Here is a 24,925-nt window from a genome sequence, read left to right on the forward strand (position 1 = left end):
ACTGTTCTGGATGGGACGACATCTTCCACGCATTTCCTGATAAATCCGCAGACTGAGTCTGTGTATTCATCAATGTTCAAATCATGTTTGCAGCCTGATAAATGAACTGATTGGTCTCTATGGAGATCATTTCATAACGTCAGTATTTTATAACTCACTTAAATTGCACTAAAGCTTAAAGTTTGCATTATTAGGGGCGCGGCCTCTGTGGCTATGCCCTTCACCTCGTTCATGCAGCCTGTTTAAAGCAGCCGGCTGATGCGATTGGACCGTGTCACAGACCCTCTCAGACATGCTGCTTTTTCATCGTCTTTCTGCAGTAAATCAGGATTTTGTGCTGCAGACGTTTGTTTGTTCAGGTCTGAATCAGAGAAGAAGAAACGCTGCAGGTTTTTACTGTCTGCCTGAACCACAGAAGAAGAAGAGAAATGAGACATGAGGGGGAGGAGGGCAGCACCTTGCCTCGGGGCGCTTTTGCTGTCCTCCATCTTAACCTCGATGCGTACACAGCAGCATTCACTGATGTCTTCCTTCCAGTTTAAAAGCTCGCTTTTACTTTTATTTTTACATGGCAGCGTTTTTCAGGTTAGGGTTAGACTTTTCAGTGTGTGTGTGCTTGTGTGTGTGTGTGTGTGTGCCTGTGTGCAATCGGACAAATGCATTTTCTTTATTCAGACTCAGAATAGAAAGAGAGAAAATACAGACGATGGACGGATGCGAGGATGCTTTAGTTGTTTAAAGATGCTTTTCCTCTGCAGTGGTTACACAACACACACACAAACAGAACAAAGTGAAGCCCCAGCATCGCTTCTCATTTAAGCTCCTCTAACAAAACTCGTCTCACTTTCAGAAGAACTGCAGAAGAATCAAAGAGTTGAATGGTCTTTGAGCTGAAATGTCACTCACAAGCTTTTAAATTTGACCAAATATTCAAAAAAATGTCTCAGGGGTTAGTAGTGATGCTCTGAGTGTGAGAGGAGTAACGATGGAGCAGCAAGCGACGTTTAATGACTCGTAAATTTAAAAAGCATCACTCACAGGTTTACAGCACAGCTTCCACTTTAGGTACGGCTCATTAAAGGAGCTCCATTCAGACCACCTTAAGAGCCTGCTGATCTAACAAATGCAAAGCCTTCATTCCACCTTAAAAGACAAATGGCACATTGGAAACTCTCACTTATTCCACTTTAACTGAGAAGCATCTGCTCATGCTGCCTTAACACATGGCTTCACAGAGAAAACTCTTACCACCTTAAAAGAAAAAAAATGTGTTCACACAGCAGGAATGTAAGTTACTCCATACCGCCTTAAACCCAAACACCATCTGTCTCACCTTAATGGAGATAATACAGCTATAAAATCTCTCTCATATCACCTTAAGTGCCAAAAAACAACCTTGTTCATACCACCTTAATAGATAATAAAAAAAGAAAAATCAGAGTTTGAGGGAAGAAAACTTTATTGAAACTTCAGCTTTTTTTTGTGTCGGCAGGAAGTTGGCGAAGAAGAGGAAGGAAACTCTGAGCTCCAGACAGGAAATGACCCTGATGGTGAACAACTCCCAGCACACCACCATGGTGGACACGCATGTGCACACGCTGAACGGACGCAGTGAGTACATGCACGCGACGCACACAAATGCTATCCCTAATCCTATCTCTGACAAGCGGGTGAGACAAAGACTCGGTGACCGAGTCGCTCACCCACAGGTTGCACAGACGACGCAGACTGATCTGCAAACGCTCCCCGAGTCGAGACGTTTTCTTTCAAAGAAAGATCATTTCGCTGATAATTCATGACGTGATAATCCCGTATCTAAACGATAGCAGTGAGTCGAGGGAGCTCAGGCTGTGGTGTGGTCGGTCATTCCATGACTTCGTGTTCTGACTTGGTTTCCACGGCAACAGTGAAATCCTATGTTTTTGCTGCATGGCTTAGGACGCCGACCAACCTGAAAGAAGACAAGCTCAAACCCAAGCAGGTGGCGTCCTCGTCCTTCCTGCCGTGAGCTGAAGGAGGCGATGTTTTATCACAGCGTAGCGGCCGTCAGAGGGCAAGGCGGCACCCTTCCCCCCAGGCTCCTCTGCTCGCCGTCTTCCTCTTTATTCTGGAGCACGGCGTGCAGCTGCGAGCACCTCCCTGGAGGAGACGATTTAAATTAACCACAGACATCAAACACCACAGGCCCTGAAACCATGTCAGCTTACAGGAGCCTCTGATTTAATTTAACCATGAGAGTCTCAGGCGTGTAGCTGCGGCCGAAAACAAGAAGATCAGTCAAACGTCATCTTTGGATCAGTCAGTAGACGACAACAAGGGAAGAGCTGCTCACAACAAACCAGGCTAACAGACCTCTCCTCCAGCATCATTCTGGTTATTAAGTAAAGCTAAAACTACAAATCAGTGTAACTGAAATAAAAAGTTATGCTCTTTATTGATCTGCTCAAATCTTCCAGACCAAAGATCCAGTGAAGGTTTTGGTCCATCTGTGTGCTCAGACTGAGACGGCTGAAAGTCTGTGGCTTTACGACCACAAACAGAAGACTGTCTGAAACTGAAATCATCTAATACAATCAGAAAAGATTCAAGTGACAATAAAAAATTATAAAAGAAGTGCTGCAAATCTCTAGTAACTCTGACTTTTATTAAAATAGAAACCCAGTGTTCATTAAACAGCTGAGCAACAATTTCAAATCATGGGTCAAACTCCAGGTACAAGTAATTCATAAAGGAGTACTGAGGATTACAGCTTGGTGTCTGCAAACAGTCCTAATGCCCTTCTAACATACTGCTAACATGCTAATGCCGTGCTAAGCTGTTGTTAAACTGCTGCTAATGCGATGCTAACATACTGCTAACCAGCTGCTAACGTGCTGCTAATGCCATGCTAACATACTGTTAACGTGCTGCTAATGCCCTGCTAATGTGCTGCTAATGCCATGCTAGCATGCTAGCATGGCATTAGCAGCATGCATGCTGCTAATGCCCTTCTAACATACTGCTAACATGCTAATGCCGTGCTAAGCTGTTGTTAAACTGCTGCTAATGCAATGCTAAGCTGTTGCTAAACTGCTGCTAATGCGATGCTAACATACTGCTAACCAGCTGCTAACGTGCTGCTAATGCCATGCTAACATACTGTTAACGTGCTGCTAATGCCCTGCTAATGCCCTGCTAATGTGCTGCTAATGCCATGCTAGCATGCTGCTAATGCCCTGCTAACGTACTGCTAACATGCTGCTGGTGTGCTGCTAACATAAATGAAGCAATAATTAACCATCGCTGAGACTTTCCTTATGAAGTTGCAGGCAGGGCGATGGGTGAATCAGTGACTGTAAAATGGAAGAAGCAGGAAACTTTAAGGCTGCGTTTCTGTTTCCTCTATGCAGCTGTTTCATCTCCGTCCTCCTTCACCCTGAAGACAAACACCATCAGCACCTCCGTAGCAAACTCCTACTACCCAGGTAAAAACACTGAGATGCCTCCTGTTGACATAAGAACTGCTGTCAATGTTTTCATTTGTAAAAGGAGGCAGACTGTCTCAGACTGTCTCAGATGTGCAGCAGGGACCAGTGTCCACCAGATGCATGAAGATTGATGCTGAACAAGCAAACAGTCACTGCAGGCACTTACTGCACACCAGCAACAGTTCTTTGATGAGTCTCAGAGACACGTCTTCCACTGTCGGCTGTTTTTACACTGCTTCATCTGCATGAGCCTCCACCTAGGGCTGCTCAATTAATCGAATTGTAATCACGATTACGATCTGGGCTTTCAACGATCATTAAAAATGACTGAGCCGATTATTAGCCCCTCCCTCGTGCTTTACTCTCGCGCTGCTCCGTGTGGCAAATCAAGCGCACCTCTTTGCATTTTGAACACACATCAAAACAATTAAGAGGACCCAAGGGAAGCTCGGAAAGCTAAGCAGAAGTTATTTGGAGAGGAGAGTGACTGCCGTTGGTTGAAAAGAGAGGTAAAAAAAAAACTTCAGTGGTGTGGAAACATGGATTCGCGGAGTCAGATGTGGATCAACTAGACATAGTGTGTAAACTTTGCTACGGTGTCATAGCTGCACCACAGAGCAACACTGCAAAGTTCACTAAACATAGATGTTTACATTTTTCATTTATTTTTTATATTGCAAACATTTGCACTGTTATCAGTATTTGCACACTATTTTATATTATTTTTTAAAGTCATTATTCAATACATTGTTATTGTTAACGCTTTAAATCCCTGTAGAACCGGAACCATGTAAGCTAGCGCAATAATTTGTTTTGCATATGAAACCAGAGGAGTTGTACTTACATCTTATGTCATCAGCTTGTCCTCGGTCACGGTTTCCTTCCACATATAGCTTTGCAAAAACTGCATAAAAAGCACTTGCAGGAACAAAAACATAATATTCCAGAAACACGCTTTACCAATCCGATCAGCTGTTCGTAACACTTCCCACATTGAAAAAGAGTCAACTCGAACTATAGCATGTCCGCCAGTTCCTGTCCGAAACCGGAAGTGACGTCATTTTCGTGGAAAATGTAGTTTTTTACTTGTAGGCTTCAAAAGCCTATACTGGTGTTTTTATAAGTCATGTTTGACTCTATACTTTTCTGAATAGTTTCTGGGATGCTTAGAACTCGAATTGCACTGCTGGAAATGGTTTATTTTGATGCACACGCTGTTTTCTTTGCAAATTTGCATCATAGGATTGTTTTTTTGTTTTTCCTGCAGTATATAAAAATTGCTGTATCTCCAAAATAAAACTATGAAGACACTCAAAATAAATTCCCTGTTGTTGTAAACTATTTTTTGCAACTTTTTTGTATTTGAAGTTTTGAGGGATAAACCTCTTAAATTTCTCCAAGTAGAAACTAAAAAAAAAAAACCAAAAACGATTTTCAATTTTTTTGTAGTTTATTGCACTTTTTTGCAATGAATGTAGTTACTATGGACTTAATGCATACATATTATTAAAATATGGGCTATAACAGTTGTATTGATGTATCGCAACTTGAAATGCTCCCACAAATGACACTACAACATGTAAAAAAAATTATATAAGCTCTGGCGGACTTGGTTCTATGGTAGGTCTTAAAGGGTTAAATAAATATCGTCAAATAATCGAGATCTCAATTTCAGTGAAAATAATTGTGATTATCATTTTTGCCATAATCGAGCAGCCCTACCTCAACCTGCTGGTTCCTCTTCTTACACCTGTACACAAAAATGCCACACAGATTCTCAGAGGCATTTGGACGACGATCAGTCCCTGTGTGCTAATATTAGCATTCCCCAGACATCCAGCCAACAACACTAACATTTAGATTGACAATAATTCATTACAATAGTGGGGATTCATTACAGTAGTGTCTTTCTCAGCTCAATGTAACTAAATTAAATGATGCAGTTCCTCCACTCTTACCTTCTTCAAAGCCTTGTGCCAACACACTGCAGAACAGCTACCTAACGCTACTCCTACAGATGTGACTCATCTTGTTAATAGTGTTATGGCCTCATTGGGTACAACTCTGGATACTGTAGCTCCTATGAAAAAGAAAACTTCACTCCCTAGTATACCTCAGATAATTCAATTTTATCTGATAAGCACATAACTCATAAGCTAAACATGTTCTGAAAAGTTTATCCGAGGCTGGGTCTCAGGGCCAGCAGCCAAAGAAGATAAGGCCAGACCTCGCTCTCCCCAGCCACCTCCTTATCTGGGGAACACAGAAGCCAGCCAAGAGACGCAATCTCTCCAGAGTAGCCTGGGTCTGCCCCGGGGCCTTTTCTCGGTAGCAAAAATCCAGAACACCAGGAGGCGCCGAGGAGGCATCCTAGTCAGATGCCCGAACCACCTTAACTGGCTCCTTTAAATCTAGAGTAGTGGCTCTACTCTGAGCTCCTCCTGGATGGCTGAGCCCATCTCTATCTCTAAGGGAAAGGCCAGCCAACCTCTGGAGAAAGATCATTTCCACTTGCATTAGCGACCTCATTCTTTCAGTCACTACCCAAAGCTTGTTACCATTGGTAAGGGTTGGAACGTAGATCCACCAGAAACACTCGGCTTTTAAGCTTAGCTCTCTCTTTACCATGATGGACTGGTACAGCTCAGTCCTCCCGCTCCCCTCACTCGTGAACAAGAACCTGAGATACTTAAACTCCTCCTCCCTGACCCGGAGCAGGCACTCCACCCTTTTCCAGCTGAGGACCATGGCCTCGGACTTGGAGGTGCTGATTTTCAGTGTGAGCTGGAGGCCACCACCTGATGAAGACAACAGAGCCCCCATCATCTGCAAAAAGCAGTGACGAGATTCTGACTCCACCCGAGTAGAAGTAGTTTGGCTACACCCGGATATTTTGTCAAAAAAAATCGATGACCGAGCTGACAATGTGGACCAAGCTCTTTCTTGTATAAGGACCAAATAGCTCAGTGCAGTGGGCCAGACACCCCATATTCCGAAGTGCCTCACAAAGCATACTCAGAGGACTTCTCCAAGTCCACAAAATGCATGTAGACTGTGGGCACACACCCTTAAATACCCTTGATAGGCTAAAGAGTAAACCACATATTTATTCTTTCCCCGGGAGGCTGAAGAGTGTCATTCCCCTGCAGATATTAAGGGTGTGTAACTATTGCACAGTACACACTACAGCAGTTAGGAGTTGTACAAAGATATCCACAGGAAGGAATCATTTCCTGTGTCGTTCAGTGGTGCATTATGGGTAATCTCAGTCTCTCACTGAACATGTGACCCTCAACCTGCTGCCCCAGCATGCAACACTGTAGAGGACAACACTGACCACAGCACCCTCACAGAAAATCCTGAGCATTGTCCGGTAGATGTTGCAGACCTCAACTGCCTCTGAAAACAGAGTCTGGCCCTTCCTTTAGCGTGCACTGGTGTTTTTAACCCAGTCCAGTTAGTGTGTACTCTGAGGTATTTGCAGGTCTATCCACCGTCGTCCCTTCCCACCTTATCCAACTCACCACCAAGTTGTAAGTTGCTGCCATTTTCCTTGTGAGTATTCATTACAGGGCGTGTGTAACCCGTTCATGTGTTACGCCCGTCATTGCGTTGTGTTCTGGCGTGAAAGTAAGAGGCAGGAGGCAGTACTGGGTCTTTGGCTCTTTACTGCACATCTGCAACACAGAAATATGTGTCTGTTCTGTGTGTATCACGCGCCTGCCAGTGCACCTCTCCTCCGGCCATGCTGAAAGGACCTGTGGTCTGCAGCTTCATTAACACTACAATAATATAATAAATCAAATACAACAAATTGTTTTAAAACATTAACTTAAGCTCTCAAAAACAAAAAGCACAAAATAAATAATATGCCACTGAAAAATCATCAAAAACAACTTATAAGAACAATAAACAAAATAATTCAAAAACAAATAAACAGTCAGGTAAATACAATTCAATCACCAGGGCCTGATATTCAGGTGCTTATAGTTCAAACATTATACTTCAGTACAATTATATTAATAACCGCCATCTAACAGGCAATACAACACTGTACTTATAAAAACAATGAATGAAAGACTGCTTCTCCAAAACATAAGAACATCTCCGTACCTGCAACACAGAAATACAGTGGGGCAAAAAAGTATTTAGTCAGCCACCGATTGTGCAAGTTCCCCCACTTAAAATGATGACAGAGGTCAGTAATTTGCACCAGAGGTACACTTCAACTGTGAGAGACAGAATGTGAAAAAAATCCATGAATTCACATGGTAGGATTTGTAAAGAATTTATTCGTAAATCAGGGTGGAAAATAAGTATTTGGTCACCTCAAACAAGGAAAATCTCTGGCTCTCACAGACCTGTAACGTCTTCTGTAAGAAGCTTTTCTGTCCCCCACTCGTTACCTGTATGAATGGCACCTGTTTGAACTCATCATCTGTATAAAAGACACCTGTCCACAGCCTCAAACAGTCAGACTCCAAACTCCGCCATGGCCAAGACCAAAGAGCTTTCGAAGGACACCAGGAAAAGTATTGTAGACCTGCACCAGACTGGGAAGAGTGAATCTACAATAGGCAAGCAGCTTGGTGTGAAAAAATCAACTGTGGGAGCAATCATCAGAAAATGGAAGACATACAAGACCACTGATAATCTCCCTCGATCTGGGGCTCCACGCAAGATCTCATCCCGTGGGGTCAAAATGATCATGAGAACGGTGAGCAAAGATCCCAGAACCACACGGGGGGACCTGGTGAATGACCTGCAGAGAGCTGGGACCAAAGTAACAAAGGTCACCATCAGTAACACACTACAACGGCAGGGAATCAAATCCCGCAGTGCCAGACGTGTTCCGCTGCTGAAGCCAGTGCATGTCCAGGCCCGTCTGAAGTTTGCCAGAGAGCACATGGATGATACAGCAGAGGATTGGGAGAATGTCATGTGGTCAGATGAAACCAAAGTAGAACTTTTTGGTATAAACTCAACTCGTCGTGTTTGGAGGAAGAAGAATACTGAGTTGCATCCCAAGAACACCATACCTACTGTGAAGCATGGGGGTGGAAACATCATGCTATGGGGCTGTTTTTCTGCCAAGGGGACAGGACGACTGATCCGTGTTAAGGACAGAATGAATGGGGCCATGTATCGTGAGATTTTGAGCCAAAACCTCCTTCCATCAGTGAGAACTTTGAAGATGAAACGAGGCTGGGTCTTCCAACATGACAATGATCCAAAACACACCGCCCGGGCAACAAAGGAGTGGCTCCGTAAGAAGCATTTGAAAGTCCTGGAGTGGCCTAGCCAGTCTCCAGACCTCAACCCCATAGAAAATCTGTGGCGGGAGTTGAAAGTCCGTGTTGCTCGGCGACAGCCCCAAAACATCACTGCTCTCGAGAAGATCTGCATGGAGGAATGGGCCAAAATACCAGCTACTGTGTGTGCAAACCTGGTAAAGACCTATAGTAAACGTTTGACCTCTGTTATTGCCAACAAAGGTTATGTTACAAAGTATTGAGTTGTATTTTTGTTATTGACCAAATACTTATTTTCCACCCTGATTTACGAATAAATTCTTTACAAATCCTACCATGTGGATTCATGGATTTTTTTTTCACATTCTGTCTCTCACAGTTGAAGTGTACCTCTGGTGCAAATTACTGACCTCTGTCATCATTTTAGGTGGGGGAACTTGCACAATCGGTGGCTGACTAAATACTTTTTTGCCCCACTGTAAGTGTCTGTTCTGTGTGTGTCACGCGACTGCCAGTACACCTCTCCTGACGAAGGAAAAAAAGAGTGCATGCTGTTAAAAAAAAGACTGCCGCGAGTACGCTCTCAAGCCGCTAGCGATCAGGCTAACTTAGCATGCTAGCATTTCAGCTGCGTTCTCGGCTAAAACTCATTATAAGCGTATATTACTAAACTCCGCCCTCCACAAAACTTATCCCGAATGAGTCTCTTAATGACAAACAAAAACGCGGCGGTTCGGCTGTATTCACATTGCAGCTTGGGATCTGAACAAACTTTAATTAGCTGAGAGCAACGTGGCAGTGACTTACCTCCGGCCATGCTGAAAGGAGCTGTGACCGGGACACACATGCACGCGCCTACGTCACCACGCACCGTGCACACACACGAACGCACACAGACTCAGATCACACAGGTAGGAGATTGAGATGCAAAAATGACATATTTAATCCAAAAAAAAAATGTGTTTTGGGTGAAATTCACAAGTATTTAACACATATGTTACACGTGCTGCGGGGAAAAGCCTGTTCTGACGTTTGAGTCTAAGGTTTATTTGGAGCACCGTGAACTCTCTCCACACTCTGTCATGTCATTCTTGAAAGAGAGGTTTGCCGTGTTCGAGTCTGTAGTGGGGCCTCGTTAGTGCCATCATTTGCATAGTACAGTTTTCTGGTCCATGTCAGTCAGACTGTTCATAACCAAACCATGTCCATGCAACAGAGGTGACCACTCCTTTAAGGTCCTCCATTTGTTTGGACTGCTCCTTCTGTTTGAGCAAACTGGTTCTGCCTCGTCTTCACTGACCATGCTGGGATTTTCTCTGCCTGCATCCACCAAAGTGGATTTTGCGACACCACGAAACAAACGATTATATACGATTATGATATAAAACGATTTTAATTTCATCATCTGATATATTTCGTCATATCGCAAAGCCCTACATCTCAGCCTCTCTCTTCGCTCGAGTGTCCAGGACATGTGGTCGTAGATCTGATGATATGATTACACAATCGATCATCAGCCTGCGTTGAGGTGAGCTGGACTATATCTAGCTGGTGCATCTCAATCTCGTTCACTAGCTCAGGTCCTTTCCCACCAGAGAGGTGATGTTCCACGTCCCAGATGCCATCCTCAGGAGCATTGATTGGTCTGGCTAGGCCGCTTGGCCAGCACCAAGTACATACTGCACCCAACCCCTACAACCCCTCCTATGCGTGGTGGGCCTAAAGGGGGATGGGCCCATGTCCCCCCTCGGGGCTGCGCCCAGCGAGGGCCCATGAGCTAAGGGCTGGCCACCAGGCACTGTGTCTTGGGCAGACTCTCCAGGTCTGCCTCCAGGCGGGGCCCTGGTAACACGCAAGAGTCTTCTGAATGGCTCTTTGTCTGTGCCATGGTAGACTCTACCAGTGGGCAAAAGCCCCCCAGCAACATAGCCCACAGGATCCCTGGGACACACAAACCCCCTCCACCATGATAAGGTAGAAATTTACATATTTCTTAAATCTAGCTTCAATCTAGCATTTCCACTTTAAATTAGATCAATCTATCTTTATTAATTCCATTCAGGATATGTCCTTCAATGTGCATACCAAACAACATCTCTAAAATTAGAAATATCCTGTCTCAGAGTGATGCTGAAAAACTAGTTCATGCATTTATTACTTCCAGGCTGGACGACTGTAATTCATTATTATCAGGAAGTCCAAAAAACTCCCTGAAAAACCTTCAGCTGATCCAAAATGCTGCAGCAAGAGTCCTGACAGGGACTAGAAAGAGAGAGCAGATTTCTCCTGTTTTGGCTTCCTGTTAAATCCAGAATTCAAAATCCTGCTCCTCACATACAAGGTCTTAAATAATCAGGCCCCATCTTATCTTAATGACCTTGTAGTACCATATCAGCCTATTAGAGCACTTCGCTCTCGCTCTGCAGGCCTACTTGTTGTTCCTAGAGTATTTAAAAGTAGAATGGGAGGCAGAGCCTTCAGTTTTCAGGCCCCTCTTCTGTGGAACCAGCTTCCAGTTTGGATTCAGGAGACAGACACTATCTCTACTTTTAAGATTAGGCTTCAAACTTAGGCTTCGAACCTTGTGGCTCATTCACCTGAAGCCCAGTACTCACCAGACATTCAGCTGCCATTTAAATAGTTAACATTCATCCAGCAGTCAGCCAACATCCAGCTGATGCATTTCAACCATTTAGTCAACATTAACTATGCTCTCAACCAACATTCATCTACCACGAGCCTAATATTCACCTGACAGCTGGTGTTCGCACATCAGTTAGCCAAAATTGAGCCGATGTTTTGCCTGCAGACATGTAGCGAGCTGACTGGTCTTCTTCTTCTTTTCTCTTCTTCTTTTGTCCTGTCTGTCCATCTGTCTGTATGCTGCTGTGTCCTGATGGCAGATCCCTTCGTACCGACAGCCATTCTGGGTGAGACACCTTTCCTCTGTTTCCTCTGTTTCCTCGATAGGCCAGATGTGCACAGGTAGACAGACAGGAAAGGGGCAGTCAGATGGTAGGAAGTGGACAGAGCTGAGGCCTAGAATAGAGAGACAGGTGAGAGGAGACGAGAGACAGAAGGACAGATATTCTGACTTCCATCCATCCCTGCTTGCTTCTCGTTCGGCTGCTTTTGGTTCTTTCCTCCTTTTGGAATCTTGTTTTTGTTATCTTGTTCCTTCATCTTTTACAAGTACAATTTTGTTTCAGATCATAACGTTCTCATTTATACTCTTCTTTCTGTCAATTTGTATGTTTTTTAGTTTAATTGATTAAAATAGAATTTTTATTTGCCTTTATATTAAATTAACATTTATTTTATTATTATTTTCCTTTCATAATGGATTAAATTTGTGCATTTATCTGTTTTGGTTTTGTTGTTTTTGAAACTTGATGGTGGGCTTCACTCCATCCCCGCATCCACAACATTCCTGCGTGTTGTGTTGACGTCACGTCTGTCTGTGACTTCCAACCTCTGCATGGGCACAACACGCCACGTGGACTGGGGGGAGGAAAACCAAAAGTTTATATTAATAAACTGATTATTTATTAATATATTATTATATGTGATGTGAACATTTACCCAGAGTCTGGCTGCAGCTGAGAAGAATCCTAATCCTTGGCTTCATTTTTATCAGTTATTTAAAATATCAGAGGCGTGGCAAGTGACAGATTTATTCAGTCTCAGTTATCTCATTGATAATCACTCATGCTATCAAGAATAACTAAACACAAATGCAATTACCACACCTCATGAGCACACGTTTTCTGTGGACGATCCATATCTTTGAGGACTTTCGCTTCTTCAGCTCTTCGGTGTTTTTAGTCTGAAAATATTGATACACATGTTGTAGGCACGTCATTATTTCAGATCACAGAAATGAAAGCAGCCGAGCTCGGCTCACAGACCTTGTATACTTTATTCTTCCTCAGATTTAACCTGAGATTTGCTTGGCTCTTGGGAAACAAACGGTGGCTGTGTTACTGTAAACACTTTCCCAGGTGTATCTGGTAGTTAAAGAACACATGGAACACATATTCTCCAGCTCTGTTTGGGATATGTTGTGGGAACCTGTCAGAGAGTCTTTCTGTCCTTGAGCAGTGATTAGGGCTGTGGTCAAATTAAATCGATAGTATCTCTAAAGGATTTTGACTAGAAACAGGTGACGTTCTACCCAAACGCAGTGTTAGGGACAGGAACATCTACATGGGGAACAGTGGACCCAGCTCCAAGTTTCAGTGAAACTTCTGCACTTGATTCAGCTAAGCGTCCACAGAATAGAAGGCTATTAGTAAGCACTGTTTCATAAATTCCCCTTTTCTCCTCTCTCCTCAGGCTAGCTAATCGGTCTTCAGGCAAGGGATGCTGACATTAGCCAAGGCTACCAGTCCTGCACTCAGGGTACAGTTAGCAAGGGTAGCTAGGTTACCCTAAATGCTAGCTGCTACCAATGCAAATAGAACTACTTCTAGCTGTTTGTTTGATTCATGCTGACTGTTTGTTAGCAGAAGGTTAGCTTAAGAACAGGCTAAAGCTAAATTTGTTGCCTAAACTCTGTCTCCTCTGTCTTCTTCTTCTTCTTTTCCATCTTTCTCTTTGTAAAGTGCCCATTAATGGTAAGTGGTTAAATTTGGGGCTAAAGGGTGGGCTCATGTTGGGGAGGGGTGTCTGTCACCACTGAGCATGGAGCCACACCCACCACCGCTGTGACATCATCAGTTAGCGTGGCAATGATGCATTTTTTACCGTCTGTGAGATTGTGACGCTACAACCCCCAGCTCCTCCCACCATGTAACCTTGAATCAATCAGCTTCTAGCTCTGCATCTCTTTATCTGATTGGTTCCCTTTTTTGTCATAGTGGTTGTTTTGTCCATTCAGTCACAACTCGCCACCTCCATTACATCACCCATCTTCTCGGCCTCACCATACCTGATTGGGCTTTAAATGACAGAGAGTTCCTGATTGGTCAGTCAGCCCCCAGACTAGCCAATAAAAACAGAGTTAGAGAGTATAGTGGAAGGTATGTCAGCCAAGTCTTTGCTGAAATGTTCACATCAGAGTCCTGGACGTTTCTGATTAGAAACCAGTTTACCAAAAAGGTTTGTTCATTTCCAGGACTCTGAACTTTCCTCTTTTCACACCGCAGCTCCAAGAACCTGGACCACCTCTAGACCAGTACTCAGACCATGCTGTACTGGATCTGAACCAGTACTCAGACCATGATGTACTGGATCCAGAACAGTACTTGATATTACAATTAACTGCAATGAACTATTGAAGAACTTGACATGGCAGCAGTGTGAAAAGAAACCAGCAACAATCACCATCCTCTCTCTAGTCATGTGATCTGATGTCATGTGATCTGTGTGTGTCATTCATTAGTGTTGCTGTTGGCTCCTTGGACAGATCAGTGGCATACTGAAGGAAAGTACAGACTCTGGACAGACTTTGTATGACTTCACTCTTTCAGGCCGTCCGTCAAATTCAGGCTCGATGAAATTGGAGCACCAAGTTCACTCTTTTACTGTTTAACCCGGGCATTAGATTGGTGGCTGCCCACTGCTTCAATGAGTGAATGGGTTAAATGCAGAGAGGACTTTCCACACAGGGATCAATAAAGTATACGTTATTATTATTATTATTATTAACCAACACCTGAGCAGTTTTGTAAGCTGAGGTTGTTTGTGTTACATCATGGCTTCACCCTGTAGTCTTCTAACAGTCCTGGTGGCTGGTTAAGATGTTTCTGCTGTGTTTAGTACATGAGGCTGAAAGAACAACAAGGAAAACATCTTCACCGTTTCTAACATTCAGGGAAAAAATGGACCAACACGAAAAGTGTAAACAGTCCTTCTGTTCAATGTTGCTTCTATTTAATCCAGTAAAGAAAAACTAAAACCAGTAAGTAACCAACTCATACCAATACATGATCTAACAGAACCAGTCTTTCCACTGATAATACACAGAGTCCAGGTTTCAGTGGCTGGATGTGTTCTGTAAGTCCGAGTTTTCACTGAGACTTGTTAGAGCAGCAGCTGAAGGTTAGAAGGTTTGACCAAACAAATTAAAGCGGTCTGTGCTTCATGAGGTCAGGACGCTGCGATTGATTGGCTGTAAACACAGAATCCCATTGGTTTGCCTGCTGACGATAAAGTTACTGATGAAAAACACAGAGACAGCGTGACTGTGAAAGGAAGTCTGCAGTTTCTGCTTCACTACAAGTTTTAAAAATCTATCAGCATTTTAGGATTACCTACCTCATATGCTAAGAAAGTTCTGAACTTGGATCAGTGGAAGCCAGGCTGCTACTCTCAACTGTCAGATCAACAGTTCACATTTTTGCTGCAGATACTGTGATGTCCATTTCCCTGTGGTACAGAAGAGTCACTCTTATCTTCGCCTCATATCTTCTCCTGTTCAGCTCGATGTCAGCTTGTGAGCAGGAACTTTAATCCTTCTGGTTCATTTAAACTTTATATGCCACTCTGTAGCATTGATGGATTTAATGAGCAGATTCAATAGCAGATCTGTAAATGTGATCGCTGACCTTTGAAGGAATTTAGAAGATTTTTTAAAGGTATTTAAGTGAACATACAAAGTCTGTCCAAAATTAAGCTAAGCTTTAATCAGAACAATTCAAATGTAACCGATACAGAACTGAAAGTGAAATTTATCAAGTTCCATAATAAGAAACATTAGAACTGGAGCTAATGTCCTGGTTCTGCCTGGGTCGGTCTGGTCCATCCCAGCTTCATATTTTTAAATGTGTCTGTGCAGCCTAAATCTGATCTGTCCACCCTCTCCCGCCTCTCCTTCTATCCTCCCTCCAGATGACAGCCACACTATGACCAGTGAAACCAGTAGCCTGGTCCAGTCCCACTACAAGCAGCGGGACTCTGAAAGGGAGGCGCTGCCGTATCAGACAGGACAGCTGCACCCGGCCATCCGAGTGGCCGACCTGCTGCAGCACATCACCCAGATGAAATGTGCTGAGGGCTATGGTTTCAAGGAGGAATATGAGGTGAGGACAACACTCTGAGTTTCCTCTTCAGTTTGACAGTAAAAACACTTTTATCCAATCCACAGCTGTGGGGGAGGGGTCAGACAGAGGCAGGTGTGAATGCTGACAAAAGTCGACATAAAAAAAAGTGTTTGTTTACAAAGTGAAGCCCACAGTCCTGCACGCCTCCATCAGGACCCACACCTAGACCCCACACCTTCAGTTACACCCACACCATCAATAAGGCCAACGCCATCAGAAAGATCAGGACCTGAGCTAGTGAATCTGAGCTAGGGCTGAGCTTGTTTTTTCAGCACAAAGAAACGGAGAAACACCACGACTCTCCGTCAGCCTCCACCTTCATTCGGTGGCAGTGTGTCTCAATGTCTGCTTCCATCATGGTTTCACTGAGCTGTGAAGTGTTTTTTCAATTCTAGTGGAAACGTTCATCATGTTGGTTTGTCAGAATTTGTAGCTTCAAAGAAAAGTTCCAAACACTTCCACTAAAGATCCACAGCACCAGTAAGACTCACACCATCAATTAGACCCACACCCCCAGTGAGACCATCAGTAAGACCCACAACGCAAGTGAGACCCACACCACCAGTGAGACCATTAGTTAGACCCACACCACCAGTGAGACCACCATTAACACCCACACCATCAGTTAGACCCACACCATCAGTTAGACCCACACCACCAGTAAGACCACCATTAAGACCCACAACGCAAGTGAGACCCACACCACCAGTGAGACCATCAGTTAGACCCACACCACCAGTGAGACCACCATTAAGACCCACACCATCAATTAGACCCACACCATCAGTTAGACCCACATCACCAGTAAGACCAACATTAAGACCCACACCACCAGTAAGACCAAAACCATCAATTAGACCCACACCACCAGTAAGACCAACACCATCAATTAGACCCACATCACCAGTAAGACCACCATTAAGACCCACACCATCAATTAGACCCACACCATCAGTTAGACCCACACCATCAGTTAGACCCACACCACCAGTAAGACCACCATTAAGACCCACACCATCAGTTAGACCCACGCCACCAGTAAGACCACGATTAAGACCCACACCATCAGTAAGACCCACACCACCAGTAAGACCCACACCATCAATTAGACCCACACCACCAGTGAAGCCATCAGTAAGACCCACACCACCAGTAAGACCACCATTAAGACCCACACCACCAGTAAGACCACCATTAAGACTCACACCATCAATTAGACCCACACCACCAGTGAGACCATCAGTAAGACCCACACCACCAGTAAGACCCACACCACCAGTGAGACCACCAGTAAGACCCACACCATCATTTAGACCCACACCACCAGCTGGGTTCTATCATCCTGAGCTAACCCACAGTCACTTTGAGCAGTGACACTATATTTGGCTCCAGATTTTCTGCAGGCATCTCTGTGACAGTTGTTCTGTCTTTTGTCACATTAGATTCTAAAACATAATTTCACTGTTGTTCATTATTGCTTTATTAGCCTTTAGAACCGACCAATCAGAAGAGTGTGGTTAAACATGAAGGAGCAGAGTCAGTTCCATAAAATGCTACTAACTAAAGAATCTCTCTAAACAATTAATCATTTATATCAAAAGTCTATTAATCTGTGAGCAGGCGGGTTAGTGAGTAATGAGGAGCATGAGGGCTGCGAGAGCAGGAGGAGGAGGAGCAATAACCAGGAGACGAAGACAGTAAATAAAATAAATAAATAATGTTCACTAGCAGCACCAGTTTGGGACTTTCTGTTGTGAGCTGTGTGTGTGTGTGTGTGTGTGTGTGTGTGTGTGTGTGTGTGTGTGTGTGTGTGTGTGTGCGCGTGCGCACTACACATGTTTACCCATTTTCATCATGAGAAAAACTTACTAATGGATGTTACTTACCTGAACCCCCCCACACACAAACAACCACACACACACAGACACACACACACACAAACATTATAGATCTTCCCTCCAGGTAATGGGCCAAAACAGGGAATGGCTTGTGTGTTGTGTGTGTGTGTGTGTGTGTGTGTGTGTGTGTGTGTGTGTGTGTGTGTGTGTGTGTGTGTGTGTTTGTATGATAGTTCTGGTTGCCTGCTAGCGGGCTGCCCTCAGGGCTAATCCATTATACATCCTGAGTACACACACACACACACAGACACACACACACACAGGGAATGTTTTCACCCTCCATTTGCAGAAAGTTAGCAGTGAGGAGTTCTTCCAGTGTTTCTGTCTCACTCTCCGTCCATCCGTCTGTTCAGTGATGGCAGCCTCTCAAAAACATGAATCAGCCCAGTTTTTTTCCACAAGTGAGTCCAGTCTGGGTCCAACCTGTGTCCAGTCTGGGTCCAGTTTGAGTCCAGTCTGGGTCCAGCCTGTGTCCAGTTTGTGTCCAGTTTGAGTCCAGTCTGGTTCCAGCCTGTGTCCAGTCTGGCAGTATGAGTCCAGTTGAGTCCAGTCTGGTTCCAGCCTGAGTCCAGTTTGGGTCCAGTCTGGTTCCAGCCTGAGTCCAGTCTGGGGCCAGCCTGTGTCCAGTTGAGTCCAGTTTGAGTCCAGTCTGGGTCCACTGTGTCCAGTTGTGTCCAGTTTGAGTCCAGTCTGGTCCAGCCTGTGTCCAGTCTGGTGTCCAGTTTGAGTCCAGCTTGAGTCCAGTCTGGGTCCAGCCTGTGTCCAGTTGGGTCCAGTCTGGTTCCAGCCTGAGTCCAGTCTGGGGCCAGCCTGTGTCCAGTTTGAGTCCAGCTTGAGTCCAGTCTGGTTCCAGCCTGAGTCCAGTCTGGGTCCAGCCTGTGTCCAGTTTGAGTCCAGCTTGAGTCCAGTCTGGTCCAGCTTGAGTCCAGTCTGGGTCCAGCCTGTGTCCAGTTTGAGTCCAGTTTGAGTCCAGTCTGGTTCCAGTCTGGTTCCAGTCTGGTCCAGCTGTGTCCAGTCTGGTCCAGCTGAGTCCAGTTTGGTCCAGCTTGAGTCCAGTTAGTCCAGCTTGAGTCCAGTCTGGTTCCAGCTTGAGTCCAGTTTGAGTCCAGTCTGGTTCCAGCCTGAGTCCAGTTTGGGTCCAGTCTGGTTCCAGCCTGAGTCCAGTTTGGTCCAGTCTGGTCCAGCCTGAGTCCAGTCTGGGTCCAGTTGTGTCCAGTTTGTCCAGTTGTGTCCAGTTTGAGTCCAGTCTGGTTCCAGCCTGTGTCCAGCTGGGTCCAGTCTGGTTCCAGCCTGAGTCCAGTCTGGGTCCAGCCTGTGTCCAGTTTGAGTCCAGCTTGAGTCCAGTCTGGTTCCAGCTTGAGTCCAGTCTGGTTCCAGCTTGTCCAGTTTGTGTCCAGTTTGAGTCCAGTCTGGTCCAGCCTGTGTCCAGTTTGAGTCCAGTCTGTGTCCAGTCTGGTCCAGCCTGTGTCCAGTTTGAGTCCAGCTTGAGTCCAGTCTGGTTCCAGCCTGTGTCCAGTTTGAGTCCAGCTTGAGTCCAGTCTGGGTCCAGCCTGTGTCCAGTTTGAGTCCAGTTAGTTCCAGCTTGAGTTCCAGTCTGGTCCAGCTTGAGTCCAGTCTGGGTCCAGCCTGTGTCCAGTTTGAGTCCAGTCTGTCCAGCTTGATTCCAGTTGGGTCCAGCTTGTGTCCAGTCTGGTCCAGCTTGAGTCCAGTCTGGGTCCAGCCTGAGTCCAGTCTATTTCCAGCTTGAGTCCAGTCTGGTTCCAGCTTGATTCCAGTCTGGGTTTCAGAGCAGATTTTGTGGTTTAACCTAGGTTTGATTGTAGTATTGATGCAGTAATCAGTTCATGTGAGCTCATGACTGAATCCCAGCTGTCCAGCTGAGCGCCCCACTCATGACTGTTATCTCCCTCCATGCTTCTCCTTTACTAATTAATGTGATCGGACAGCTTAACGAGGTAAGACGTCTTCTTGGTTTTCAGATTCTTACTGTCCTGTGTTCTTGTCGACTAGATTAGAGACAATATGGCAGTAACGCACACACATTAGCACAGTAGCTGAGTGTGAGCTCAGACTCACCCCTGTCAGTCTCTGTGGTAACCATCCTTGTAAACCACGAGTGGAAACCTCCTGCTATGCTTCTCTGATCGTCTGCTTTAGTACAAAAAGATGTAGTTTCACACAGTTTTTTATCTTTACTGGCTTCATTTATATCCTCAGAGATTAAACGATTAAACAAGAGAAATTCAATGTCAAGCTAAAGAGATGTAGGTTTTAGCTAAAGCTTATATAACACAGACCCTGATCCAAAACAGAGAGATCATTGCATAAGAAAAATTAATCAAATTCTTTAAGCTCTGATTGAAACACAGGAAGTTTAACCCCCTGACAAAGACCCTTCACACTGGTCCTAACCTAAACTCCAACTTCCTTTACATTTGGATTTATTATCCATATTTGAACAAATTCTGAACGTCAAGTGGGAATTGACCATTATAAGCTTTGTATGTCATTTGAATTAGGTTATAATCTACTAAATGTTTGAGTTTCAGCATATTTAGTTGAATCAGGAATGGATTTGTGACTCAGGTCTGTTTGTTACCATTCATATGACTTTTTCTTTTTTTGTAATAAAACCATTGAGTTGATGTTTGTCGGGTGTTTCCCACCTCTGCATAAAACAATAAGTGAATAATGTTAAAGGCATGGAGATTGTTGCCAAAGTCTTTGACTTTGTACAAAATAAATAGATTTAGACTTTTCAGCTTTGACAAAATGCAAACTGTACATAAATTATCTAAATAACTCCCAAGAATTTAGTTTCATGTCAGTTTTGAATCGATTGTCATTTTTCTGTGGTTATTTTAGCAAGCAGTTTCCAAATATTATTCATTTTGTTTTTCCAACATGAACAGAGCAGATCAACCATTTCCTGTTTCCAGAAGCAGCTTGAAAATTCCCACAACAAAAAAGTCATCAGCAAATAAACAACACTTAGAAATGTAAACCATAGATATATCATGTAAACAACATTGATCCAAAAATATTCCTGATATGCATGACTGCGCATTCGTTAACCTGCATGCAGCCTGTTTCAGTTTCTCCTACTTTTTCTTTATTTTTTCTTTTACTTAGTATTAGTGTTATTTTGTTTTAATAGCTTTCTCTCAAACATGTGGGTCGAGCAAGTCTTTGTTCTCCTTGTTGTGGAACTGTTAGTTTCATTGAGGAATGGGATTGCAGCAGCTACACCACACGCTTTGATTACTCCAGAGATCAGCTGATCGCTCTGATGCCTGCCGGCTTGTTGGCCAGACCCATGGACGTACCAACTGTAATGGAGGTGGTCAGAGGAGGCCTTAGCAGAACTACAGGGCTGTTTTGAGATGACCGATGAGGAGACACTCTTTGAGCCTCACTGACTACATAACTTTTTGCACCTACTCCATTATTCCAGCTCAGACTGACCATTGTTACCCAAATAACAAGCCGTGGGTGACTAAGGACATCAGTACACTCCTCAACGACAAGAAGAGGGCTTTCAGAGGGGGCAATAAATTCAAATTCAAATTTTTATTTGTCACACACACAACCATACACAGTATGACATGAGGTGAAATGCTTGTAGCTGTACAATGCAATGTCCGACCATTAAATGACAGTGGTTTTACAGTATTTACAATTTACAGGTTATACAAAATTTACAGATTTACCTTAGAAATTTACAGTAAAAAAAATGTGCAAATAGCAGAAAGAGATTATAAATTATAGGAATAAATAATAAAGAGGAGGTGAGAAGGATCCAGGTGTTGCTGAAGGACAAGATCAGAGAGGCTAAGGACAATTACATGACGAAGCTGGAGAGAAACTTCACCAGTTTCACCAGCTCCGACCCATAGTCAGACCACATCAGGATTCCTTCATTTTGCCTACCGGCCCCGCCTTTGAGCTGAGGACGGCATCATCTACCTGCTCAATCGTGTCTACGCCCATCTGGACTAGCCGGCGAGCGCTGTGAGGGTCATGTTTTTTTTACTTTTCCAGTATTTTCAGCACCATCAGGCCGACCATCCTGGGAGATGACAGCGATGCAGGTGGATGCTTCTCTGGTGTCCTGGATTGTTGAATACCTGACAAGAAGACCACAATATGTGCGTCTTCCACATTGCGTGTCTGACAAGGTGATCAGCAACACAATGGCACCACAAGGGACCGTCCTCTTTCGGACAATGCTCAGGAGTTTCTACGAGTCTATTGTGGCCAGTGCCGTCCTCCATGCTGTTGCATGCTGAGGGAGCAGGTTGAGGGTCGGGGATGCACAGACTGAAGTGGATGTTGTCCAAGATAAGGACAATGCTGCCATTGTCCTTATCTTCCTTATCTGCCACCCACTCCATGATGTGCTGGCCAGTCACAGGAGCTACCTCAGTGAGAGATTAGGATTACCCATAATCAGTGTTGGGACTAACGCGTTATTAAGTAACGTGTTAGAGTAACTATGTTATTATTGTGGTAAAATACACAGAGGGTTAACGAGGGAAGTGGGAGCACATGGGGAACACAGGTGACACTGATAATCATAACGAGACAGGGCGGGGTGAACATAACATGACGTATACAGGCGCGGGAGTCACAAAGTAAAACAGGAAGTACACGGGGGTTCAGACAGGAGGGGAGAGAGAGAGCACAGGAAGAACATAGCCATAACGGGCAGGGGAAACATGGAATAAACACAAAGAGAGACGAGGGCTCATAAATACACAGAGGGGCACACAGGGGGTAAGAGTCACGAAGGGAAAACACTTAGGGAACAACACACCAGGACAACTCAGGAAGCATGGCCTAAATAAGGAACGAAATACAAAAATACAAGAAACTAAGAATACTGGGCCCACATGGCCCAGGACCATGACACAATTTGTGTCTCCTTAGAAGTGATGACCTCTGACCTCAGTGACAGCAGGAGGATAGTGGTGATTAAAGAAGACAGCTAGCATTAGCATCAGTGTCTGAAAAAAGCCCTGTTACACACACAGCTATCAGCAGTCATTGGTTCCTTCCTTTCATTCTTTTCTATTTTTTTTCCTTCTTTTGTTCCACGCTGTCAGTCGTGTGTGTGTCTCTGTGTGTGAGAGAGACATTGTTCACCTCTGTTTGATGGATGTCTGAAGCTGTTAGACTGTTGTCTCACACACATCTGTCTACAGGCATTTTAATGAAGCACTGACGAACCTACAGTGGATAAGAGTGGATGGATCGAATGATTTCACCAAGTGTTGGTGTTCCTCTTGGTAGATAAAACAAATGTAGCATATTTGCAGCTCTGGAGGCCAGGATTACTGAATTGGAGACTCGGCTTCGCACCCTTCATTCACCCGTAGCTAGCCAGGCCCCTGTAGCTGGTGCAGCCGAAGATAGCGTAGGCCCCGCTAGCTGTTCCCCGGCAGACCCCAAGCAGCTGGGGAAAGAGGGCGGCTGGGTCACGGTGAGGAGGAAGCATAGTCCTAAACAGAAGCCCCAGGTACACCACCAACCCGTTCATGTGTCTAACCGTTTTTCCCCACTCGGCGACACACCCGCCGGGGGTCAAACTCTGGTAATTGGTGATTCTGTTCTCAGACATGTGAAGCTAGAGACACCGGCAACCATAGTCAATTGTCTTCCAGGGGCCAGAGCAGGCGACATTGAAGGAAATTTAAAACTGCTGGCTAAGGGTAAACGTAAATTCAGTAAAATCATAATTCACGTCGGCAGTAATGACACCCGGTTACGCCAATCGGAGGTCACTAAAATCAATATTGAATCGGTGTGCAACTTTGCCAAAACAATGTCGGACTCTGTAGTTTTCTCTGGTCCCCTCCCCAATCAGACCAGGAGTGACATGTTTAGCCGCATGTTCTCCTTAAATTGCTGGCTGTCTGAGTGGTGTCCCAGAAACGATGTGGGCTTCATAGATAATTGGCAAACCTTCTGGAGGAAACCTGGTCTTGTTAGGAGAGACGGCATCCATCCCACTTTGGATGGAGCAGCTCTCATTTCTAGAAATATGGACAAATTTATTAAACCCCCCAAAATATGACTATCCAGAGTTGGGACCAGGAAGCAGAGTTGCAGTCTTACACGCCTCTCTGCAGCTTCTCTCCTCCTGCTACCCCCCCAAAAACCCATCTCCATAGAGACTGTGTCAGCTCCCAAACAGACAAAAACAAACTAAAAACCATCAACAAACAACTTAAACATAAACAATTACAAAGAAAGAACAATACAGTATCCACATCTGAACCAAAGAGTAAAACAGTGAAATGTGGATTATTAAATATTAGGTCTCTCTCCTCCAAGTCTCTGTTAGTACATGACTTTAATAATTGATCAAGATCCTGATTTAGGCTGCGTCCACACTGGTATGTTTGAGAACACAGATTTTTCTATGCGTTTTCATCTTTCCTCTACATGTAAACGGTGTTTTCAATCACTGAAAACTGAGATTTTTAAAAACTCAGTTTTTGCGTTTACGTGTGGACGAGGAAAACAGAGATTTAGTCACACAACGTCAAAGGTGTGCGCCTTTTTGACGTTACTGCTTACATGAGATTATGTCTACAATGGCAGATAGAAACAAAATACTGTTGCTGTTAATCTGACTATCTGCAGTTTTAACACACTTACCGTCCCTCCGTTTATACAGACAGGCGTCTGAGTGAACCTCGGACGGGGCTTCTACATCCAACACAGACCCTCTCACAACCCAAATCCCAACATCGGTTTTGAATAAATGTACTTTTTAAAAAAATATAATTTATGTGTGCTGTATGCATTTTGTTCATTCCTGAGTTGTGAGTCTACACCAACCAAAATACTGTCTTTGTTATTAACATTTGAAATGTTGAAGGCACCTGGATAGTAACAAAATGATCTGCCTTTCCAGGAAAACACAAACTTTTCAGAAGTCCTGAAGGTTTAGTGAGGGTACAAAACCCTGTTTAGTCTTTCCCTCCCGGCTTCTAGACTTCTGATTGGCCAACATTTTGTTTTTAGCGTTTACATGTGGACGGAGATATTTTCTCAAAACTGCACGTGTGGACAGGATTAAAAAAAAAACGAAAACGGAAAATCTCAGTTTTCAAAAATACCCGTGTACGTGTGGACGTAGCCTTACTCTGCCTTACAGAAACCTGGTTGCAGTTGGTTATGTCAGTCTAAATGAATCAACGCCCACCAGTCATTCTAACTATAAGAATCTTTAAAGCACAGGCCGAGGCGGCGGTGCA

At 44.3% G+C, this 24,925-nt stretch overlaps 1 protein-coding gene across 1 annotated transcript in view; it reads left to right on the top strand.

Moving 5' to 3' along the window:
- The window catches only part of LOC102314361 (receptor-type tyrosine-protein phosphatase mu), a gene marked incomplete at its 5' end in the record, with an annotated part of 124,168 nt that overhangs the window by 67,410 nt on the left and 31,833 nt on the right, over window positions 1-24,925 (top strand). Inside the window, 6 exon segments of the mRNA XM_042215859.1 lie at window positions 1,493-1,611; window positions 3,390-3,464; window positions 11,623-11,649; window positions 13,324-13,335; window positions 15,551-15,741; window positions 19,607-19,615. Of these exon segments, the coding sequence (XP_042071793.1) occupies window positions 1,493-1,611; window positions 3,390-3,464; window positions 11,623-11,649; window positions 13,324-13,335; window positions 15,551-15,741; window positions 19,607-19,615 (433 nt within the window).

Source organism: Haplochromis burtoni, unplaced genomic scaffold (genome assembly GCF_018398535.1).
Source record: "Haplochromis burtoni strain Fernald_Lab_line unplaced genomic scaffold, NCSU_Asbu1 Contig_842, whole genome shotgun sequence".
NCBI lineage: Eukaryota > Metazoa > Chordata > Actinopteri > Cichliformes > Cichlidae > Haplochromis > Haplochromis burtoni.